At 49.1% G+C, this 24903-nt stretch overlaps 1 protein-coding gene across 4 annotated transcripts in view; it reads right to left on the bottom strand.

Annotated features, from left to right (window-relative positions):
• SAMD4A (sterile alpha motif domain containing 4A) overlaps window positions 1-21762 on the bottom strand; it is a 95886-nt gene extending 74124 nt beyond the window's left edge. For 3 of the 4 annotated variants that reach the window (XM_021546817.4, XM_021546816.4, XM_085581022.1), the window contains exons 1-2: window positions 21584-21762; window positions 20752-21336 (exon numbers count right to left, since the gene is read on the bottom strand). In XM_021546817.4, the coding sequence (XP_021402492.3) occupies window positions 20752-20947 (196 nt within the window). In that variant the 5' untranslated portion in view covers window positions 20948-21336; window positions 21584-21762. Of the gene's footprint in view, window positions 1-20751; window positions 21337-21583 lie in introns of those variants that run through there. The other variant, XM_085581023.1, reaches the window with a different exon arrangement.
• Window positions 21763-24903: the final 3141 nt, after the last annotated feature.

A 24903-nucleotide genomic window follows, 5' to 3' on the forward strand; every position in this document is an offset into this window, starting at 1 on the left:
ACCCCAGGGCAGAGGGGTCTGCAGAGCCTCTCCCCCTTTATCCACATCTGAATGGGTGACACAAGTGCTCCTTGCATACAGGATGAACAGGGGGGCTCACAATTTTTGGCCAAGATGGCCACATCAGGCACCCCCCAAAGCAGAAACCCCCACTCCCATCTCTCCCTCCTTTACTCACATGAAGGGTGGGAAAGCCACTGCAGACTCCTGCTTCTGCAGTGTGTTCTAAATAAATTACTATAGTCAGTCCAAATAAATTACTGTACTCAGCTCAAACACCTCAGCTCTTGTTTCCAAGCTATGCTTGACCAAAAAGAAAATAACTCAGAAAAATTCAGGTGGAGCTTTATTTATTTTTTTCCTAAGGAAAGAAACTTTCCTTCTACTTAAACCTGCCTGATGACAGGAGGGGAGTCAGGGCTCCTGATGAAGAGCTGCAATCCTCTCTTGACAGTCAGATAAGGAAAAATAAAGTGGCTTCCAAATGCATTTCCTGAGCAGGGACCTGTAATGTGTGACCACAGAATCTCAGGATGGTTTGGGTTGGAAGGGACCTTAATGATCATCTCATTTCACCCCCTGCCATGAGCAGGGACACCTTCAACTATCCCAGGGTGCTCCAAGCCTCGTCCAGCCTGGCCTGGAGCACTTCCAGGAATCCAGGGGCAGCCACAGATTCTCTGTGCCAGAGCCTCCCCACCCTCTGAGCAAATAACTTCTTCCTAAAATCTCACTGAAATCTGTCAGTTTAAAATGATTGGATGGTTTAGTCCATGATGAGGACTCTGATACAGAAGGATGGGAAAGACAAGGCTTTGCATTGAATGCTGGATATTGAATATTCTTCCCACATTTACCCTTCCAGCTTTTTAAAGCCACACTGAAAGACACCAGCACATTTCTCCATGCCGGTTAAGAGGCACCATCCCAGTGCTGTGCAGCACCATGCCCACACCACACTTTGTGCTTACTGCATTTTCCATCCAAAGACCTCAGAGTGAATCCATTCATCTGCTCAGTTTTCCTCTTACAGAGGGAGGACCAAGAAACAAACCTGGGCTAAAGATGAAATACCCCATCAGCATTGCCTTCAGCACAGACCCCATATATTTTTATATTTCTTTCCCCCAGACCTGCAGAGAAGTGTGTTTGCAATAGGGAGCACACAAAAGGTCAAGCATCAAGTCAGATGTTGATGCTCTGACTTCAACCTGTGCCTGCCCAGGCAGGAGCTGTGTGCTGTCCAAGTCCATACCAATGTGATTTTTGAACCCAGAAGATCAGGTTTTACCATCTGAATGCAAGTACAGGACAAGGTCAGATATCTGGGATGCAGAGATGTGGGTAACAGATCTTGAGATCCTGCAAGAGCTGTTCTCACCACTTTTTCTCTTCCCCCAGTATCAGAACATCTCCCCCCAGGTCCTGCAATTCCTAATGCCTTGATTCAGAAGCAGGAGCAGGGATGTCACAGGTGAGGTGGAAATACACAGGGCAGCAGATCTGGTGGGAGGAGGAGCAAGAGGAGCAGCTCCAGTCACTGCAGATGTCCTGTCCCATTCCTGCCCCAGGGCACAGCCACTTACCCTGTGCCTGCAGGAGCCAGCTCTTAAATTTAAAACAGCCAGAGAGCAGCTTTGAAACAGCAGCCAAGCCTCTGGGATATATGTGTGTGCCAGAGGAGGAAGGCAACACATCCCCACTCTTTCCTTCAGCTTCTCTCGCAGTCCTGGATGTGGGGAGCAGCTCTGGCACCCACCAGACAGTGCCTACATTCCCATTTTCCTGCTGGAAACAGCATGGCAGCAGCTCCAAGAGGTCTGGATTAGGGGCATCAGTTCCTACTCTGGGATATGAGGGATCCCACAATCAGCAAAGGGTCCCCTTGGAGCAAACCTGGGTGGGCAGGCACTGTCTCACCTAAGACACCCCGAATTCCCATCCATCCCACTTCCAGACTGGAACTATGCAACAGTTTAGGCTGGAAAAGATTTGAGACCCAGCACTGAACTGTGTCCTCACAGGCCATATCTACACATCTCTGGAGAACTTCCAGAGATGGAAGCTGGAATTCAACCACCCCCCCTGTCTGCACAAGGTCTGATGCTCTCCTGAACGGTCTCCAAAATACTCCAGGTCAGAGCCAGAGGAGATCCCTCAGGTGAGGAAAAGGAGGGAGAGGTGAAATCCACCTGGGAATCCCTTGACTTGGGCTGATGCACCCTGGTCCTCTGGGATGTCAACAGGGAACCCTCCACAGGAATCTTGGCTTGCACAGGGACCAGTGTACGCTAGAAGAAAGAAATAAATGCACAGAACAGGCAGTGCACTGGAAAAAATGAAAAATGAACCCAAGAATCCCAGAATGGTTTGAGTTGGAAGGGACCATAAAGACCACCTCCAATTCTCCTGCCTTGGGCAGGGGACACCTTTCTCCACACCAGGTTGCTCCAAGTCCGAGCTCCAGCTGTTATTTCAGACAGAAAACACTTCCTCTCTCACAGCAACACAATAAAATGATATTTCTGTGGCTTCTACCTTGATGGGCAAATGGCCAGAGCAGAGAAATGCGTGGCCACCATGAGCCTTGAGTGAGCCCTTGCCATGCTCCACTGCCTGGCTCTGGCACTAGGGACACAACATTGTCCTTCAGCCCTAAGGAGGATTTTCTCTCCTTTTTCCCCCTCATTACCAGACACCATCAGCCACAGGAACATCTGAGAGGAAGCTAGATTTTTTTTTTTTTTAATTACAAAAAAAAGCAGCTTTTTTTTGGTAATAAAGCTGGTTTTTCAAAAACAGTTGGAATGTCACACAGCCCAATTCATTCTCTATTTAATAGTTAAGAGGAAACCAAAATCCTTTGGACAGAGGGAGGAGAATTGTAGCAGCTCCAGCCCCAACTGTTGAGTTCCATCCCACAACCCTCAAGGCTTTTCCTAAAACCACAAACCCTTTTTGCTCAGGAGTGAGGATGCACAGCCCATGCCACCATAGCCCTTATTCCCCTAAACAAATCCCAAATGTGATTTAGTGTTTCCACCCTGCCAAAAGCACAGAAAGCCTGAGAGAAGAGGGGCTGCAGCATCCCTGCTCCCTCCCTGGCATGGAGGACACAGCAAGGCACTTGTCCTCCAGTCCTTAGTGTATAGGTTGATAGGGAGAAAAAGAAAATCCACATTTACAAAATCTCCATCCTAAACAAGCAGAGATGTAGGATGGAGGAAGAAAGCTGTGCCCAGGCTGGCTGCACAAGAACCCCACAAAACACCAAGAAGATGATTTGGGACCCACCCACAAGTCAGCCTCAGGAGAACACAACAAGAAGCAGCAAAGGAGGGAAAACCACTGCACACATTCCCCAGTTTTACAAGCTTTTTCCAACTGCTAAAATAAAAAAAAAAAATCCTGAGCAAATTTAGCAAACCATGTCAACAAGTTTATGTTATAGCCCAGACACACGTGTTCTCCTCAATAAGATGCATTTTTAGAAACGTTCTTTTGTAAAACCTGCTGGTGTTGGTGGGCCTTTTGTTTTCTTTGCTAGTTCCAAGTACTGACAAGCATCCTGGAGACTTTAAAACAAACAAAAAAAGGGCAATTTTTAGACTTGCATGTGCAGAGAAGACTAAGAGAGTGTCACCATGTGTCTGAGATGTTAAATCCCCCAAAACCATATGCTGATGATTGCTCTAACAAAAGAGACTGCAATGATAAAAGGAAACCTTATGTTCAAGTACCCGTTAGTCGTGCTAGATTAGAAATTACCTCACAACCCAGTCTTTATAAAAAGGCTTTAAAAGCACAGGATTTCTCCTTAATATGAAAGCAATGAACTGATAGCTACTCATTATTGAATTACTCATTCAGATTTAACAGCAGCACAAGTAGAAAGCTTCTCATCTTCTGTGTCCTCTTGACAAACTACAGGGGGAAGGACAGGAGGCAAATATATCCCATGGGACTCACATGTAAACCCCAGTCCCAGAGTCACAGAATGGTTGGAAAGACCTCTGAGATCACAGAGTTCCACCTTTCACTGTCACCACCTTTTCAACCAGAACAGAGCACTGAGTGCCACATCCAGTCAGGATGTGAATGAACACTTCAACACTTCCAGGGATGGTGAACACCTCCAGGGATGTTGAAAACCTCCAGGGATGTTGAAAACCTCCAGGGATGGGTTCCACAAGAACCTCGGCTGCCCTGCTGAATGGAAGACCAAGGATTTACTGGCTGACCAATACAGCATAGCCCCAGGGCATGAGAAACTTAATTATGGAAAAAATGGGCCACATATTAAACAACTAGTGCCAAAACTAGTGCTGATCAAACACAAAGAAGTGGGTGGACACCTCCATGCCCAAGACCAATGTGGCCAGACAAACCATCCCCTGAAATAGCTCCTTCCCAAACCTGGCTTCGGTTTCAGCTCCAGCTGTTCCCTCACAAATTGCTCCTCCTTGAATAGTCTCCCTTCCTCCTTCCTAGGGGAGGATTTGCCCCACAGGATGACAGCAGGTTGCACTATCAGGAGAAAACTAAAATAGACTTTCACTAAGATTAATGTCCCACTAGCAGTTGTATTACAGTGAAATGCAACCACCTGGAGGGTTAATAAATATACAGATGGATTAATACAGAGACTGAAATTTATAAATAGACTGAACACTTCATTTCTGCAGTGAATTCCCCAGGAAGGAGGAAGGTGGAAGCACCCACAAAACAAGGAATACACCACCCAGGCAGAACAGCCATGCACATCATGAAGCATCAGGAATAAATTCTTCCCTTTGAGGGAGCTGAGGCCCTGGCACAGGGTGCCCAGAGAAGCTGTGGCTGCTCCATCCCTGGAAGTGTTCCAGGCCAGACTGGATGGGGCTTGGAGCAAGCTGGGATAGTGAAAGGCATCCCTGGCCATGGCAGAGGGTAGGAATGAGGTGATTTTTCAGGTCCATTCCACCAAACCATTCTAGCAATTCTCCATTTGCAGCATCAGCACTGGAGGAGTGTGAGGATACAGACACAGGAAGGAGCTAACAGTGCTCTTGTCATTTACCACCCAATGCACAAAATTAGAGATAATAAAGCAAAGCAAATCTGAGTTGCATTTTTGGGGTAGAAGGGACTCAAAAATGAAGGCAGGTGGTTCAATACCCTAAATAAGTGTCCTTGCACACATCCAAAGCTTTCCCAAGCAGTTTCTGGAGAGGTGGCTGCTGCAGTCTGTCTGTCTGCAAGCAAGTAATGCAGATCAAGCACTCAGCAGCACTGCAAAACCAGCTATAAACACACCTGCCAGCTGAACCTAGTAAATTGGAAAGAAAACTAACCTGGATATAGAGATTACTCTTGGAAAGACCAACTGTCTCTTCTTGTCCACCAGAAGTAACAGCAACACGCTGTGGCGCAAGCAAGGATTTCTATCTATAAAGTCAAGCTACAAGAATGAGTTTGTGCTCAACTTGTGGTTCACCACCAAAAAAGACCCATGTCAGGAGAAGCTGAGTGCTCAGTGCAGGATCAGATACAGTTATCTCCAGAAGCTGCACTGTTATCTGGTTGCACACACAGTTCCTCCATAGGATATGCGGTGGTGGGATGTGATAAATGGTAAAGCCATCCTTAGCAACATGAAAGCATCTATAAACACCAGCCTCGTGTAACAGAGCAAACACAGAGTGGGAAAAGCAGTTGGTAAAAAAAGAGGGGGGAAAAAGCCCACTTCCTTGACAGGATTTATTTTCAAATGATGGTTGCTCAAGCCTACTCGGGGATTCAGTACGTCAGGAGCAGCTCCCGTGCATGAGGATGGATGGTGACTCAGCAGGTAAAAGCTGTCAAAAACACATCTAAAATTGAAATTATAAAAAAAATCAGGAGGAGAAGCTATAAACACCTCAAGCAGTTTTGCTTTGTGCACTGGCTGGATGCCAGGGAAGCCCATTGCCACCCCCAGCACCCACAGGGGTTCCCTCCTCCAAAGGCAGAGTCACGGATGTCAGTGGGATCCCCGACCCCAGGAACCACTTTGGGATCTGTGTCTGCCCCAAATACAACGAGCCATGGGATCCCATCACCACTGAATTTCAGATGGGATGCTAAAGACAGCCTTGCACCCCAAGGCACACAGCCTTCATTGCACGTTGCTCCAGAGGACAGGAGTGAGACTTCTTAATGCACATTCAGACAAAAATGCTTCTTTTTTTTTAAGTTTCAAATACAAGTCAAAAAGCCCAGCCAACATGAAAGGCTGGATAAACACTCCTCCTTTCCCCAGCAGAAATTACAAAAATGCCTTTGAATTTGTTTTGGCAAGAAACAATGTTTTTTATGAAAGAGCTTCATTGAAAAGTCACAATTTGGAATGTGTTCATCTATTCTACATTTTTTTAAAAAGTTTTAATTACCACTTTAGGAGTATTTTGACATAGTTTATGGTTTGTTAGATTGTGCTGTGTGCTACAAATGCCAAACACACCTTTTGGAAGTGCCTTATTATTGTATTAATGCAAAATGTTGGGCTTGTGCTGCTGAGACTCATGTCGGCAAATGAAAAATAATAAATTAATTCCATTTGGAGAAAACGCTGCCATTTATAACCCAGCAATTAAGAACAGATTTAATTTTAGATATTGCTGCACCTTTCAGCTTAGCGAGTTATTCAGTACCAACACTGGTACTATCAGTGTATGCTCAGTTCTTTAAAAAACAGACCCAGGCCAATTTCTCACCCCTTAAATTAGCGGTGCTAGACATGAAAAGTTAATGCTGCTTTCCTCTCTCCTGAAAGCTGCAACATATGGATTCTGCTTGGGAAAAAAAAAAAAAAAAAAAAAAGGCAGCACATGCTGGGATTTCTGCTGTAACAGGCCAAATTTTATCAGCCACAGGCACATAAGAAGTTAACAAAAAACTCCAAACCTCAATGGAGTGAGGCAGCGTTTGCAAACCAGGGGGTGTATTTTGAGGGAGAGGAAAACAGCCCAAATCCTGGTGCTGGAGAGATACCCACAGCCCCATCTCCCTGCAGCAGGTAGGAGACGGAGAGAGGAAAACCCTTTTTATCTGGCTGCGGCTGTGCCAGCGGGAGGGAAGGTGATGCCCAGGGAGGGCTGGAGCTGCGGGCAGGGCTCCAGCTGGCACCGAGGGGATGGGAGGCTGCCGGCTGCATCCCGCACAGGAACACCCACAGGGACCAGCACCTGCATCCCTGGCAGGGATGGGGCAAGCCCAGGACACCCTGAGAGCCAAAATGGGACCTCAGTGGCTGGCACACATGGCATGAAACACTGTCACCATCAGCGAGCTGGTCACCACGAAAACAGACTGTGGCTAAGGACAGGGAAGGGAAAAAGGAGCAAGGACATGGGAACTCCCCTTCCCTCAGGTGTCCTCACAGTGTCACCAGGCTCCCAGGCACCTCCAGCAGCAGGAGACCACAACGTACAGAAAGAAGGGACACACACGGGTTGTGGCAGCACTCCAGACTTGGAAAGCAAAATCACCACGTGCGGGAAGGGACAGGGAGGGAAGCGGCTCTCTGATGGTGGCAGCGGGGCCCAGGGCATCCCCTGCAGCACTGAGGTGACACCGTGACACCTCTTTGCTATTGTCACAGCAGCACAGCTGCCAGGACACGCTGTGGGATCCCCAAGGGTGGCCTGACCAAAGCCAGGTGTGTTTTTGTCACACGAATGCTGCGGGCTTGCTGAAGGAAAAGCAGGATAATGCTTTGGGCTTCTCGTTACACAGGAGGCCAGAACAGGCAGCACACCCAGAGCTGTGTGAAAATAGCCAAATTTGGGTTTTTTTGACATTGAGAGGATAAAGACAACACTCACCACAGTAAGTTTTAATAGTGCAACAAAAAGATTTTGTGAAGCACTAAGGGGATCATCCCCCAAAATCCCAGTACCAAGCTGGGACAGAGCAGCAGAGCTCACACAGAGAAAAGCTCTCTGCATCCTTGGGACCCTACCCCAGATAAACCAAGTGATAAGGACTCAAAACCCCCAGAGGGATTTGCCAGCCCCCAAAAGAACCAAGGGCACCTTCACCACACCTTGACCTGCCACAAGCCCTCTTGGGACACATGTGAAAGCAAGGAAAACTAAATTAAACCTTGGCTTTTAAAGGGTTCTCCTTGGACAAAACATGGAAAAAAAAAAAAACCCCAAGCATATATTTTTATTTATCAAGATTCCAGCAGTCTCTTTTCCTGCTACATCCCTCTCAAAGGCTGTACTGAGGAAGATTGCTGCACTAATTGTAAGTCTCCAGAGATAAACAGGCTTTCCTCTGCTTTCACACTGGAATTAGTTACGCTCAGCCTGACCTTGCATTATTTTTAAGCTCTGCAACATTAAAAGAAAATTAGAGAGACTTGTTAAATCCCTTAAAAGGTAAAACAACCCTATTGCTCCAGGTTTACACACACAAAAAAACTCAAACCCAAACCAAAAACGAGCTCTTAAATCACAACTACCGCTTTAATGTGGTAGGATTTAGTCTTATATTTTAAATTCATTCATTTCTCCTTCACTCAAACAATCACACCAGCTTTAATGAGCTCTCCCTATGAAAACTCCAACAACAAAGGATCACATTTGCTCTTGTTCCAGAGCTCCACACACCTCAAAAGGAAATCCTAAAGCATCGTGTGCTTCTTAGCAGCCAGATTACCAGCTTTTAATCCTCTCTGCCAGATGTATTTTTAATCTTTTTGCATGTAATAAAGCAAATTAGTGTAATTGTATGGGTAAACTGAATCAAAATAGGCACATAAGATGGAAAAAAACCTCTGAATTTGGTTATGTTTTACAGATCTGGCAACTAACAGAGCTGGGAGCTGAATCAGCCCTGCAGGCACTGGCAGAGGGAGAAGCTGCTGCAGGGTGAGTGAGGAGGTTCATCACCCCTTGGGCACAAGTCATGGGCTTGTTTCTCCTCTGGGTCCCATGCAAGGGACCACACCAGCTCCTGGATGAGCAATCACAGCATGGTTTGGGTTGGAAGGGACCTTAAAGACCATCCAGCTTCACCCCTTGCCATGGGCAGGGACACCTTCCACCATGCCAGGTAGCTCCAAGCCCCATCCAAGTTGCTCATCCCTCCAAACTGACACTGCTCTGGCTGTCTCAAGCCACCCCTGGAACTCACTATGTAGGTTCTTTGCTATCAGCAGGTTAGATAGGATATTGGGAATAAATACATGGCTGTGAGGGTGGTGAGGCTGCAGCACAGGGTTCCCAGAGAAGCTGTGGATGCCCTTCAGGTATCTTCTCACAGAAGCCACCCTGCTACCAAAACTTTGCCAGGCAAACCCAACACAGCCCAGGGAAATGGATCTTACAGCCATGAGGATCCTGCTGTAGTTCAGTAAGGGTAGGGCTGGACTCCCAAATATCCCACATTGAGATTAGTGACTGCTCAGGGCAGTGGCAGAAGACACCAACTACTCCCACTTTAAAACCAAAAACCAACTGAACATCAATGCTGACATCCAGCGTGGCTTCAGGAGGGATTTAAAGAACTTGGGCTTCTTCATTCCCTAATCCCACACCATTCCCCACTACCAACCAGGATGGATTTCTAACAATGCAAAAGCATCTGCGCACATTTTTGTAATTATTTCAGACCCAGCAGAGAGTACCCTCCCCTTTCTGTAGGGTTAATCTAAAGAACAGTTGCCAAAATGCTGAGAACACAGTGGAACAATAGCTCCTCTGATGAAATTCCTCCACTCCATAGAGAAACCAGTATCCTCCAGCTGCTGTGGCTTGTCCAGAGAGATCTCCGAGTGTTTCCCGGCTCCCATAAATAACGGGGGAAAAAAAAAAAAATATGACAAACTCAAAGATTTGAGCGCAGCTTGCAAAAAATGACTGCAGAGCCCTTCCACCTAACCACAACACAAGTTTTATTAATGCAACATTTGCCTTGTGTGAAATATAAACCCGGGACATCAGTGGAGGGAGGGCAACGCTGGCCACCTGTCCTGGGGATAGAGACTCGCTAAACTTATCAGCACAGAGACCACTTCCAGCAGCTCCAACCCTTTAAATCCTCATTCTCAGTGGAATCTCTGATCAGTCATTTATAAAAGCTGGGAAGCCAGGCTGGACAGCTGAATTACAGCAGCTATTATCCACATATGCCTGAATACCAGCAGACACCTTTATTTATAAAGGCTCTCCGGCTGACCGAGATTTGACATCGGCTACAAAAAGCACTCAGCATCCAACTGGCTGCTCCAGAAGAATGTGAGGAGAGGTTGGCAAAGCAGGGGCTAAGCAGACACCTTTGCACAGCTTCCCTGCTGCTGCCATGACTCCTAACCCAGCAGGTTTAAGTAATTGATTTCCTGAGCAGACACACAAAGTTGCACAGCTTTGCCTCTTTTGCTATGGATTCAAATGCATTGTTCTCCATTCATCCTTAATTCTAAAATATTTGGAGTATTTTGTCAGGCCTATGCTCTCTCTTTTTAGGGTCTCTGCAAGTTACAAGATGCTGTTTGTTGTTTGTTCACCTTTAGGCTCATCCCCACCTGTGAGGTGTGAACTCATTCTCCATGGAAACTGGGAACCTTGACAGGTCATACAAGTGCAAGGGGATGGGGAGGGAGAAGGTGATAAAAAAAAAATCCTAGTTGCTCTTGGCAGATTTTCTTTAGCTCTAACGGTCTCAGTGACAATCCCTGATAACAGAAGGTGATCAAAGTGTGAATTCTCCCTTAAATTGACAGAATTCCCAGGAGCAGCAGATGCAAACACAGCCCACAGGGCTCAGCTGGGCCAAGGAAGGCTCTAAGTGCCCATCACACTCCTGATCTACTGTAATAACCCAAAACAGGAGCTGGCACCTCTGCCAGGACACAGAGATTGGATCCAGTTCCCAGCAGGGCTCCAAGGGCTGCCCTGACCCTGCCAGCACAGCCACTGTAAGGAAGGGATTTCCTTGCCTCATTTCTCAAGCAAGGACCACTGAAAGCATCCTCCTTTGACCTCCAGAAACATCCTTGTTCAGCCTGGAGAGGAGAAGGCTCCAGGGAGACCTCAGAGACCCTTCCAGTGCCTACAAGAGTTATGAGAGAGCTGGAGAGGGGCTTTGGACAAGGGATGGAGTGACAGGACAAGGAGGAATGGCTTCCCACTGACAGAGGGTAGGGATGGATGGGATTTTGGGAAGGAATTCCTGACTGGGAGGGTGGGGATGCCCTGGCACAGGGAGCCCAGACGGGATCCCTGTGGTGCCACCCTCAAGCCCCCAGCAGCAGTGTCAGGAAGGAGCTGTGTGCTGTCCCTGCACTGCAGAGTTAAGTTGTTATGGTTACTGAAGGGTTTGTTGGGCTTTTTTTCCTCCTCTTCTAAAAGGAATTCTTATCAGTTTAACATAATACCACCAGTCAATAACAATTCTTATCTTAAAAGGTCACTCAGGTAGTTATAACTCAACATTTCATCTATGTTTGCATTATCTGGAGGGAAACAGTCAGGGGACTTTGTATTTTTTTTAATAATCCACTTCTTTGCAACTCTAAGATTTTAGAAAAACCCTACCCAGAACCAAGCTGACCCTGTGGCAACTTGAGCACACTGGGGAACAGTCAGAAAAAAGGTAGAAAAATCACATTGATGTTTGCTGCATGAGAAACAAGAGTAATATCCCAACAGGAAAACTGAAAAGTAGGAAAATGTATGGACAGAGACTGCAGCTGCTGCAGAAACACCATGTTCTGATTGTAAATGTCAGATCAGCCAAGTTTCACCACAACAAAAGTTGTGGGTTTTCCCCTCCACTTCTCTCTCCCCAATTTCTTCCTTCTTCAATTCCCATTGCTGACAGGGGAGAAAGAAAAGGGGACAACAGGAAAAACCCAATGACAAGAACTGATCTGTGATGTTCAGGATTAAAAACATAGGGAAAAAAATAAACAAAAAAAGAAAAAAAAATGCAGCAGTATGGAAAGTAGGTTTTAAGATGCTTCTGGCTAAACCTGGTTAAACCCTGTTTTATCCACCCACTCAATTTCTTCTTATAACAATTAAAACTCCAAACACAGCACATGCCCATTCCCCACCAGGCAGCAGCACAGCCAAGGAGCAGGAGAACTAACTTGTTAAAAGAAAGGCAGGTTTGTGGCTTGCCTGAAACAAGTTATATTAAAAAAAAAAAAAAAAGCAATCTGGAATTAATTATTTGTGAGGATCAGTAACAGAAGAGAAGCTTTTTGAAGCACCCCATGCTTCTAAAGCAGGGCAGCCTTGCTTGAGAGCAAAGAGTGGAGCAGAGCTGCCGAATCCTGCAGAGGACAGTCACAATATTAACATTATTTTAAGTAAAATAACATCTCCAGGCATGACAGCTCAACAAGCTGGGCCACATCCAGCTCCTGCAAGTAAAAGGGAAGGTTTGCAGGGGTTGTGGCAGGAGCTGGCTCAGCCCTTGGTGCAACAGAGCTATCAGTATCACCCATCCGTGTTTTCCACCTTGGACAGTCCCTTGTCCACAACATTAAATGACCCTGAATTTGTGGTAGCACCTCTCTCTGCCCCAAAATAATCTACAGAATAATGTCTGTGATTATTCTGACAGAATACAAGAAAGTGTTAGCACTGCAGCTCAAGCACTGCAAATGCCCTGAGAAGCCTGTCAAGGGCAGCAGCCAGGGTTAATGGTAGAGAAATGCACATTTTATACCCTGGGTTCAACTCAGAGAGCAGAAATCTACAGGCATCACCAGCAAGCTCCAGGCAGGAGTGCTGAGCCCCGGACGCCTCAGCACTCACCTGCACAGAGGTCACCAGAGAAAGCAGGGTAAAAATTCAGACACTTTCACCAAAACCCTTGGTACAGCCATGCCATGGAGTCACTTTGTAAATACATCCATAAAACCCCACACTGAACGGGGCATGATGGGTGAGCCTGTGCTGGAAAATCCTTCACCTACAGCTCCTCCTGCTTCAGCCAGGGGTGTCTGTCTCCTGCATGGAGAGCCAGGAAAGCTCATGCACCTGCCTCACACAGCCAGATCCTGCGAGGTACAAAACAAACTGGGTTTCTGCCTCTGCAGCTGGCCCATGGCAGATGTTTCTTTCATGATACATTCATTTTGTTAGCTCAAGTGAACTCCGAAAATCTCTATTTCATGACCAGGCTCATTTTCTGCTCAGCACCTAGAACCAGAGCAAACCAACTTGCAGAGCTGTCCTGCTATGGATGAGACCATCCCATGGACTGCTCCATCAGGGAGATATCCAGCTTGCAATCCCTCTGTGCCAGAAATACAACCCCCTCTGCCCACAAAACCCCTTTCAAAGAACAGCCAGCAACACCTTCTCCACCAGAGAATCCCAACCTTGTTTTGATGAGATCCTGCCCTTCCACTTAATGCATCTGCTGCGGAAGAGGAAGTCAGGAACGGATCTGCTCACTCCAACCTCAACTTTATTTGTAATTACTGGGCCAAGATGGAAAGCCACTGGCTTGGCTGTTTGCCATTGCCCAACTTGCACTCAGCGATGACCTCTGCAAATCCCTGTGTCTCTTCCTAGGACCAGAGCACTGGAAAGATAAACACAGCATTTTTTAAGGGAAAAGGGATGACCATGCAAACCTGGGGATCCCTTGCATCAGACCTGCAGCCTCTTTTAGATACCCCCAGCAGCTCTTACGTAACCAAGAGTTAATAAAATAGTAATGGTCTTGTTTATTCGGTAAAAATAGGAAATACAAAGGGCACATGCACACTCAGAGGTAGATCTGTACAAACACACAGTTCATGTGAAGGCTCATCCCACCACCCTTGGGGTGTTTCTGCAGACAAAAAGAGCTTCAAACACAACAATCTGTGCTTTGTGTGGGCTCCTGCACTCAGCTGGCACCGTGCAAGAAGTGAGGAGGAAAACGGGGCCATCAGGTGAGAGCCCCAAAACACAGCACTGCAGTACAGCAGCTGCTCCCCTCTCTGATGAACCCAGCCCCAGGGTTGGGGTGCAGGGGCAGTGCCAGGGGTGCCCTTTCTCCCAGCAGTTATCTGTGGTAACACTAGACACGAGCTCGACGCCGGAGCGCTAAAGCACTGACAGATGCATCCTAAAATAAAGCTGGAGTTCACACTAATTACTATTTCAGTTACACTGATTGCAAACACAACTCTCAGCTCGGGAAGAAGTGGCTTTCACAGGCCACAAATGAAACCAAGGTGTTTTTTGTTTTTTTGTTTTTTTTTTTAAGGAGCATGAGAAAAAGAAAGGGCAAAGCTTGAGAAACTGTAGGGAGATGGGAATTTGCCCCGTGATCCACAACCTTCAACTGCTTCAGGGGAACTCTGTGGGAAAATTCACCTGACTGGAGCATTAACTACTTGAAAATCAACTGCCTGAATTGCAAATGTATCATTGGTGAAATGGGCATGCAGCTTTGCTCAGATTTTGAGGTCTAACGTGCCAAAGGATGCAACTGTGCAGAGGATCAACCACCAGCAACAGTGTGAGCTACGAGCAGAGCGCTTTCCCCACTCATCCATTTAATCTCGTTTGCAGATAAGTGTATTCACAAACTAGATTATTTTAATTGATGGCTCTACAGCTGGTTCCTATTCAGCTCTTGATCTAAATCTGTCCTCGACCTCTCCCATCAATCTATGTCCTGACAGTGATGCTCTGTGTGCTTCTTCTCCTTCACCAACATCCTCCCTGCTCCCACTCTGGGAGGAGAGAAAGAACTTCAGCTCTGCTGCTTTTCCAAGCACAAATACAAGATACGTGCACAGAGCGAATCAAGGAACAAGCTGGTCCAGGCAGAGATTCCAGCTCAGATCTGTGATGATGCAGGAAATGCTTCCCTGCCTCTTTCACATGCACTTCAACAGTGGGACTTTTCCCAACTGAAGTCAGTGAGGAAAGTAACTCTGGCATCAAGCCCCTCACTGAACTACCCGAGAAAATGGTTAAAAGGACACTGCAAAATATGGAAAGGTTTCTGGGAGAAGGCAGCCTACCTATGAGCAACCTTCTTGCACCACACTGTGCTCCAGGCAGCAAAACAGGCTGTTACCATTAGTTAACTTTTTCCTTCCCATTTTAAGCATTACTGCCTAAAAATTACCACCCTGGCAAGCTCTGCCACCCCCCATCCAAGTGACCTGGCCCTCATTAGCTCTGCCAATGGAGGAGACTGTCATTCATGCTGGCAAAATTCTGGGAGCAGGCACAGGAGTATTTCCTTACTCCTCTTACTGCAAGGGACACATGCCAGGAACGACACGGGAGGGAGTTTTTAAGTAAATAGGAGAAAATATAGAAGAGCAAAGTGCAAGCCCAGAAGAGTCTCCTGTAGGTCCCAGCACTGGCGTGAGTGGGACAGCAAAGGGAAACCTTTGTAATGCCACACCACAGACCTTCCTGCAGCCTGCAGTGCTTCCCACAGCCACTCTGGAAAGCATCCTTAAAAATAAAAATAGCTTTGAATCACAAAAGAACACTGGGTGTGTAGCCTGGCTCAAAGCCCCTGGCTAACACCACTCTGGTACTTCTGTACCCCTACCCTTGGTATTTTCCAAAAACCCCAGCAATGACAGCTTTTAGCCCTCAGGTTTGCAAACAAAACCTGGGAAGGTTGTGTGGCAGCAGGTCAAGCACCAGCAGGCAGGTTAAAAGCAAGTGTCAGCTCACAGATCTGAGGCTTGCCCAGGTCACCCAGAGAACCTGGGGCTGTCCCATCCCTGGGAGTGTTCAAAGCCAGGCTGGATGGAACTCTGAGCAACCTGGTCTGGTGGAAGCTGTCCCTGTCTGAGGGGTTTCAACAAGATGATCTTTCAGCTCCCTTCCAACCCTTCTGTGATTTCTCCATTTAGGAGTCTCAGCTCCTAATTTTTAATGAACAGAGCCAACAGGGCTGCTCACATCCCTCTCCAGGCAGAGACAAATGTGTGGAATGACCACACAAAGCCAATGTCCAGCCCTGCACTTAGAATTCCACATCACATCCAGTAAGCACAGGCTAAGCTCCTCACCCCATCCTCCTCCTGGGCTCCTCCAGTCCCACTGTGTGACATCCCAGCAATACCCTCACACAGCCCTAGGACATTTAAACCAGAGCTCAGCATTGTAATGCAACTGTAAGCCAAGAAGCATTTTTTTAAAAATAGGAAACACCCTCAAACTGGGCACTGGATGATTTGCTATCCGTGGTGGTCACCAGGGATGAACTAAAAAATTCGTGCAGGGGTAGCAGCTTCCTGATGGGCTGGGAGACTGTCTGTAGCTGGGGTGGCAGCAACAGATGCAGGGCTGGAGCCATAGGGAGCTAAGGATATAAGCAGCAAGGTCTCCAGGAATATGTAATACCTTTTAATAGACCAGCTGGTACAGTTGGGGAAAAAAATCCTACAACCACACAAGCCCTCCTTTGAGCTGGTGCACCTTCATGCCTGGCCATTTTTTCCAGCTGCATCACTTGGTCTATTAAAAGACATTACAGCTCCCTGAAACCCTTGTCTCTTCCTTTGGCCAGTCCTTCCCAGGATGAGGAATTTAGGTCATCCTGATGCTCCCCTTGTGATACCTGACAGCCTGCTGAAATGAAATAAAGATTTTGGCCCTAACATATGGAGCAGTTAATGTCCTGTGCACAGGCCAGACAAAGCTTGTTGTCCTTTAAGACCAAAAGCTTAAAGCTGTCACTGCTTCCATCAGCACACGTGGGCGTTTGGACACCTGGAGGACCTACAGGAGTCTTTGGCCACTTCTGCCAACCTTGCAGGAGTGAGGAAGCCAGGGCTGGTGGGGCAGGATGTGGGACTGCTTTGGGAATAAACTGCAGAGGGATGCTGGAGTAGAGGAAAGAAGATTTTACACTCAATGCCCAAAGCCTACAGACCACATTTCATGGCCACAGCTCCCACATCCCCTCACTGGGTCTGCAGCCCACAGAGCAGCCATAGCCAGCACCCCTGGGAGCCCCAGGAGGAGCACAGGTCCCATTCCCAGCACAAGGCTCACCCCACTCCTGCTGCCTGACCTTTCCTGGTAGCTTAGAGGAGGTCACCGCGCCCTGACGGCTCCGAGCAGCTGGGACTGAAGCTGCCCAGCAAGGCCAGGCTGGAAGGAAGGAAGGAAGTTATAGCAGGCTTTTAAATAGTGCTGTGCAATACCTGAAACTTCTATTTCTGTGCATGGATAATATGGTTTCCATATTCTCCTCCTCAGCAGACCAAGCCATTCACGCTCAAATTGAATTAGCAACAACCCACGCTCTTCACCAGTTTAAACCATTAAAGCTCAGTGAAGGCACTGTGTAGGACAGTCCCAAGCTGTACATTTTCAACTCATGAAGAATGTATAGATGTCCTTCCACGTTTGCTTCCCTCTCCTATTTTCCCTTTATAACCAAGCATTGGATTGCAGGTGGTCTTGCAGCCCCCAGACACCAATGCAGCTTCCTGCAAGATATCCGAGGTTGTCAACAAGGTTACATCCACCCCTCCAGGCTCAGGCAGGGAACCAGAGAATCAAGAGGATCCTCAGGGCTTCCTGAGGGTCATACACAGCTGTATACAGCAGAGCCACCAGGGGTTTGCAGTCCTGATGAGGACAGCTTGGTATTATGAAAACACCCTCACACTTGGAAAAAAAATCACCAAGACAGAACTCCTTCAAATTAAATATACTTGCTTCTCTGTGGCAATTAACCAGTTAAAATTTTTTCTTCCTTGAGTTTTGCCATCACATCTGCCATTCATCAGACCTCCCATCTTGAGTCAACCAGGCAAGGAACAACCTGGACACCTTTGCTGAAGTGGGTTTTCCTCCATGCCTGGTGCACACACCTGAAGGCTCTGAGCCCAGCACCACCAGCCAGAGAGGATCTCTGAGCTCTGGTCTCCCTTTGGGACCCCTCCTGATCCCTGCTATTGGTGAAAATATTTCTAAGGATGGTGCTCATTCACCATGGACCACAGCAGGGCTGCCACCTCCTCCTATGGACCATCACACCTAGGAGTAACATTCCAGTTTTCCCACCTCCCCACAGGGTTGGTACAAGCAGGTCCTGCATGCATGAAACAACTCAGTTCTCATGAGAACCCAGCATAATTCCAACACCTGCTCCAGGACATTAGCCCAGCACGTTACATTCAGCTGGTGACACCCCTTCCCAAACTGTGGATTTCACAGAAAGGGAACATCCCCTGCCCTACAGCCCCCAAACCAGGGACACCAGTGAGACACCTACAAGCAGGGGAGCCACTATTTCCAAGTCAGCAAACACCAGGAAAATGTACCAGGAGCCACCTCAGGCCCCAGCCCAGGAAAGACTCGAGCCCAAATCAGTAATGCAAACACCAGGATTCAAAGAGTAACGAGCAATGCAAGGTTTGATGACAACATTGCTGTTCAGGACTTGGTGTGATTCCACTGCCAGGCAAGTGACGAGTGCCAGACTGCCAAACAGGTGTGGAACAGGAGTGATTTAAGGAATACAGGTGGTTTTATGAAGGCAGGACTAACATAGGAGACTAAAAGCTATTTCCTAACTGAGCCTGGTTACAAATCTCAGCTAAACTTCCCTGCACTGCAACAGGATTGCCTGGCAAAGTGCGTGTCCTGCTCTGCAGGATGCATGGATACGTCCATCCCATGGGAAAGCCATACAGAGGGGATGCTTGGCGAGAAAGAGGAACTCAACAGATCCAGATTTTGGCACTGGAGCTACGAATGCCCTGGAGGAAGAGATCATTTTTGGAAGGCACGCCAGGGAGAGCTCAGGCAGCTCCACCAACGCAGCAAGGGCCAGGCAGGAGGCTGGATGCCAAGCTCTGCACGCAGGAGAAATCCTCGCGCCAAGCAAGGTCAACGGGATTACAGGGGCAAGCAGGGATTGCTCGCACGAGTGGAGATGGGAAGGGCACAACCCCTGGTCTGCACCCAGACTTACACCGAGAAAATGCCACCACACAGGCGGCCCTACGTGACTCTGTGTCCAGGACCACTTCAGAGCCCTGTTTTCCTCTAAAATTTGCCATTCCTGGTGGCAGGAGGCAAATCAGCCCCATCCAACCCCTTGGCCGACCAAGAAGACACGGCTACTGCCAAACTCACAGCCAGAATGAAAAGCTGAGATGCTGATTAAAAAAAAAAAAAATTAAAAATATATTGCTCAAACCAACTTGCAGAGGGAATCACTGTGCAAAAGCTGACATGGGAAGCTGCAGATTTATCCAGGAGCAGCCGAGTTTGGAGTATGTGTTCCCTCCCGGCCCTCCCCCCGGGGGCCTCCCCACCCAAAGGGATGGATGAGGTTCATCCCTTCAGCTGTTTATAAAAGCAGCAGTATTGCGCTCAGACGCACTCGGCAGCATTCCTCCCTCTCATTCCTGCGAGCTATATAAGGGAACAGCCAATTCCAGCCTCGCTCCCCTGTAGCCAGCCCCGATCCCTTTGCGCCGGAGCAGCTCCAGGCTGGGTTTCCTGCAGAAGGACTTAAACCCGTCCTCGGTGGAACACGGCGCTGCGCTGGACCTTGTCATCAAATGGCAGCACAGGCAGCTGCCAAATGCTGCCGGCTCGGTGCTCTAATAGGGAACAGCTGGAGAAGGACCCTGCATTCCTCCCGCCCCGTCCACACCGGGGGCTCTGTTCGGGATCCGGCCGCAGCATTTCCACCCATCACGGAACGCAGCCGGCACTGCTGTGCCACGCACAGCCCAAAACCCAAGAGCTTCCAGCCCCCTGCCACTTTGGTGCCTAGGAATGGGGGGCTTGCTTTGCTTTTTATGGGTTGCGGGATTTTTTTTTTTTATTTGGGTCTTTTTTTTTTTTGAGAGGTGTTGGAGAAACAGAACTGCGCAACTAAATGGCATTTTGCCTTCCCTGCTGACCCTCTGTGTTACAAAAACTCTACTTTAAGCAACTTGCATCCCTGTGTACATCCACACTTAGGAACACACACATCTGTAACACACCTCCCATAAATAAATACGGGAACACACGGCGCAATTCGCACGGCGCTCATGCCATTCCCATCCTGACCCAACTCCCATTTACTTTGGAGGAGTTAAGCAACTTGTAATGGCAAATAAATAAAAGAAAAATACACTTTTGGTAGCCACGCACATTTTCTGTCCTGCACCCTGCATGCTCAGTAACATGAAACAGTCCACTCATATTTTCTCAGAGCTCTGCTGGAACACAAGGGGGTATTCAGAGCCGCAGGAAAAAAATGCGTCCAAACAGGATCTGAATGATGAAATAGGAATTGCCACATTTAACAGGAAAAAAAAAAAAAATAGGATAACCCAGTTGCCCAGACCTTTATACAATAACAGTTCGTCTGAGGTAGCGATGGGCTGCTTCTGCATGTTGCAGAGAGCAAAGCAAGCCACGTTGCCCAAAAGAAGCCTAGAAAATCCAGACTCTACGTGACCTGACTTACTTATTTCACAGGAAACTGCATGGAAGAAGGAAGGGGGGGCACGGGGGGGAAAGGAAAAAAAAAAAAACCCACCAATCATTCATGCTACCGTAGTTACACCACGCCATGGAGCGGAGTAGTTTGCTGTGAAAAACCAAACTGAAATAAGCCAAACCCCGTTTGGAAAATAAAACGGGAGCAAAGAAGCCGAGCTGGGGGAGAGCCCCCGGCTCCCAAACCGCACCCGTTTATTGGGTGTATTTTTTTTTTTTTTAATTTCGACGGCATCAGAGCACCGCCCGAGAAGGCTCGCAGCAAAACGCCAGCACTCACCGGGGTTGTTGGCCTCCCCTTCGAGGATGTGGAGCTCGGTGCAGTCTGCCAGGGAATGCTCGAGGCAGAGCTGGAGGAAGCGAGCCTGGGTCCGGCTGACGCGTTTGAGCAGGGAGAGCAGCGCAACAGTCTGCTCGCACTCGTTCCAGCCCTTGAACCACCCGGCCAGCACGCCAACCTGGTCTCGGAACATCATGGTGAGCCGGAGGGACAGCTCTGCGGGGAGAGAATAAATAACCGGGACAGCCTCCCTGCCCCGGCGCCGCTGCCGCCACCGTGCTCGGGTCAGGGGTATTAAAAATAAAAATAATGATGATGATTTAAAAAAAAAAAAAATCTCCTTTGCGACGCGAAGGGCGGGTTTGGTTTCTGGACGCAGCTCCCGGCCTGGGCTGGGTTTTGCTCCCTCTCTTCTGGCTTCGGTGCAGCGCTGGATTCCTGGAGGGAGGGAGCGAGGGAGGGAAGGAGGGAGGTGGTGGGGCCGAAAAAAAAAATAAAAAATAAAAAAGCCAAAAAAAGGAAAATCCCAGCGTCAGAGCTGCAGCCAGCGAGGGGAACGACCTCCTCCCGGCGGGGGCTTCACACCTGGAACAGAGAGAGGAGGGGGCGTCAGGGGGGCTGCAGGAGGACGAGGAGGATGGAGAGGAAGGCTCGCACTCAGCCTTCCTCCCACTCCCCATCCAGCGCGCATTCCCCCGCCGTCACCGCGATCCCCCCACATCCCGCACCGCCATTTGGGATGGGTGAGGGGGGGGAACACCCAGCACAATCCCCCCCCCCAAAAAAAAAGTTCTCCCCCGCACACACACACTCCGTACAAAAACACACTCACCTGACTCATAGCGGCCCCGGCGATCGGGGGAGGAGGGGGCGGCGCGGCGTTTTTAAGGTGGCCGTGCCATGTCCATGGGATGAAGGGGGGGAAAAATGAGGGAAGGAGGCGGGAAAAGGGAAAAAGGGAAAGAGGGGAAGGGAGGGGGGGGGCGCGCGCGCGCTCCGCGGCGCGAGACTGAGCCCGGCCGCGCGCCGGGCCCCCGCTCCCCCATGTCGCTCATTTGCATACGGGTGACGTCATCGGCGGGTGGGCGGGGCCGCGCCGCGCGCCGCTGGGGGGAGCCCGAGGGGGACGCGCGTCCCCCGCGTGTCCCCTCTGTCCCCCCCCCCTTTCTGCCACTCCCCCCGGGAATTTTGGGCGCTCCTCCCGCACAGGGAATGCTGGAAAACACAAAACACGCTCCGGATCCCCTCCCCGCGCCGCAGCCGGCCCGCGGAGCTCCCGCTGGAGGAAACCACCCTCTAGTGGGCTGCGGGGTAATGGCAGGGGGGGATGTTGTGGGGGGGAAAAGCGCCGCTTTGGGTTCTGGTGAATGTGGCATCGTCCCCAGATGGTAATTCTTAAAACTTTTTTTTTTTCCCCACAGAGTTTTGCATATTAGATACGCGTGTTAAATATACAAGGATTTAACCCCGCCAAGCGTGCAGGGACAGGATTTGTGTTTGGGTTATCATTTCCTGTGCAGATTTTATTTCCCTTTCCCATTTCTCATTTATTTCCTTTCTTTTCCCCTTTTTAATTTTATTTTCATTTATTTCCATCCCATATTAAGAGAATTAAAGAAAGGAAATGGTGGAGAAAAAACCCTAAGCACAAGTGTTTGCAAGAAAGCATCAAATACTGAGCATAATCAAACATTTTACAAAGCAAAAATAAAGGTGTAAAGTGATTTTATCTGTGGGCTTTTTATTTGTGGGAGTACCAGTCAGTTTTAAGCAATTTCTTCTTGCCTTGTCACTCCAGGCTGCTGTCCAAAGTGTCTCTCCAGCTCAGAGCCCCTTTAGGAGTCCCCAAAAAATCTGATCCATGCTCGGGAACAAGTGACACTGGCACCTCTGCCCAGGGCAGTGGTGGAGTGCCCATCCCTGGAGTGATTTAAAAGCTGTGTGGATGTGGCACTTGGAGATGGGCCACTGTTGGCCTTGGCAGTGCTGGGGGAATGGCTGGGCTTGATGATCTTAGAGGGCTTTTCCAACATTAACAATTCTGTGATCCCATTATTCTACCTTTGCAGCATCTCCCTGCCCTCATCACATTGAGGACAGAGAAGTTCAGAGTTAAGAGACAGCCCAGGTGTCAGGACATGGTCTGGGAAGGAGACACGATGAGATCATGGCAAAGGGGGGCTGAAGCCCTCCACCAGTGAGTCACAGAATCACAGATCTTAAAGCTCATTTCATTCCAACCAACCCCTGCCATGGGCAGGGACACCTTCCAACATCCCAGATTGATCCAAGCCCTGTCCAACCTGGCCTGGGACACTTCCAGGGATCCAGGGGCAGCCACAGCTTCTCTGGGCACCCAGTGCCAGGGCCTCCCCACCCTCCCAGCCAGGAATTCCTTCCCAATATCCCATCTGACCCTGTCCTCTGGCAGTGGAACCCATTTCATCTTGTCCTGTCTCTCCATTCCTTGTCCAAAGTCCCTCTTTAGCTCTCTTGGAGCTGCTTTAGAAATCCATCCCCTACCAGTGGCTGTGTGCTCTGGTGGGGGCTGGAGAAAGGAAAACTCCATGTTTGTGCAGCCTTTGGTTGCTTTTAAAGCTACACATGTCTGAATCTGCCCTTTTTGGGGGGAACCCAGTGGTGGGGAAACAAAGGCCACCCAAAACCACCAGGAACACCTGGTCCTGTGTGCCGGAGCATCAATCCCACTGCAGGATGACGAGATGAGGATCACCAGGTAGACATCAAGTGCAAACGGTCCATCTCGCCGCACTTGGAGTTTGCTTTTAGCTCTCAGTCTGTCTGGTGACTAATTAAACAAACCGGAGTTCCCTGCCAACAAACCCCGGCCATCTGCCTCGTCCTCCGGCTCCATCCCAAGAAATGCTCCACCAAGGAGCCCCTTTCCCCTCAGCTAAGTGCTGCCAGCCCTCTCGCTGTCGGGGTGTGCTTGGGGATGGCCGTGGAGCCATGAGGATGCGCCATGTGCCGCGCCAGGCGCGCGTCTCGCGCGGGAACGCGTAGCGAGGCTCCCGTGGCACGAGGAGCTCCGGGTGGGAACGCCGTGCGCTCACAGCCCGCTAATTTAAGGCTTGCCAAGCTGGCCGTGCCAAGAACGCCTCCCAGGTTTTGCGTTTTGCATGTCTAAAGTGGGAAAGGCAGAGATGGGAAGGATATTTAGGGCTGAAGCAGTAAATGCATCTCTCTGTGAGGCTGGGCAGGGCGGTGGGAAACGGTGTCCCCCCACACCAGCAAGCTGTGGAGGAAAAGAGTAAAAGGACCAAAGCCACGGTTTCTATCCTGTGCTCCAGGAGATACCAAGACCATGCTTACTAATTGATCCAAAAATAATCACCCTGAATTTAGGACCCCACAGTTCCCATTCCCCAGAATGTCCCAAGGAGGCAGCTGTGGAGGAGTGAGACCCTGACGTAACAGCACGCGCCTGATGTTTGGAGGTTTCTATGGTAATTAAAAAACAGATCTGTGACCCGTGGAAGAAATTCCTTGCTGCATTCCGTGCTCTTCAGGGCGGGTGCCCGTGCAGATCCGTGCAATGGACGGATCCTCAAGCTGGCTGGGAGCAGATCTCCTTCCCTGACTGCAGTGGAGGCACTCACCAACACCCCCGTGGCCAACTCTCTTCCCAGCAGATGGAGAATCCAAAGTGCAGACCACGTGTCCTGGGAGCAAAGACACCCCATGCAAAACACAAGGCAGATTGAGTGGAGAAGCAGGGTAATTCTCTATTATAAGGTAATTCCTGTGGGACCTTGGGATCTTTGCAGCTCCAGCTGGAGCATTTCTGCAGGGCTGCAAGTCCCTGGGTAGGAAGCAGAGGCTGTCCGTGTTGCTGTGGGCTGGGGCAGAGCAGATGCTGGTCTGGGGTGGGTCATGGAATCACAGAATATCCTGAGCTGGAAGGGACCCACAAGGTCCATCCAGTCCAACTCCTGGCCCTGCACAGGACACCCCAACAATCCCATCCTGTGCCTGAGGGCATTGTCCAAATGCTCCTGGACCTCTGTCAGCTTTGGAGCTGTGACCATTCCCTGGGGAGTTCCCTGGGGAGCCTGGGCAGTGCCCCACCACCCCTGGGGGAAGAACTTTTCCTGATATCCAACGTAAACCTGCCCTGACACAGCTCCAGCC

This window comes from Lonchura striata, chromosome 5 (assembly GCF_050655825.1).
Source record: "Lonchura striata isolate lonStrDom1 chromosome 5, ASM5065582v1, whole genome shotgun sequence".
NCBI classification, from domain to species: Eukaryota; Metazoa; Chordata; class Aves; order Passeriformes; family Estrildidae; genus Lonchura; species Lonchura striata.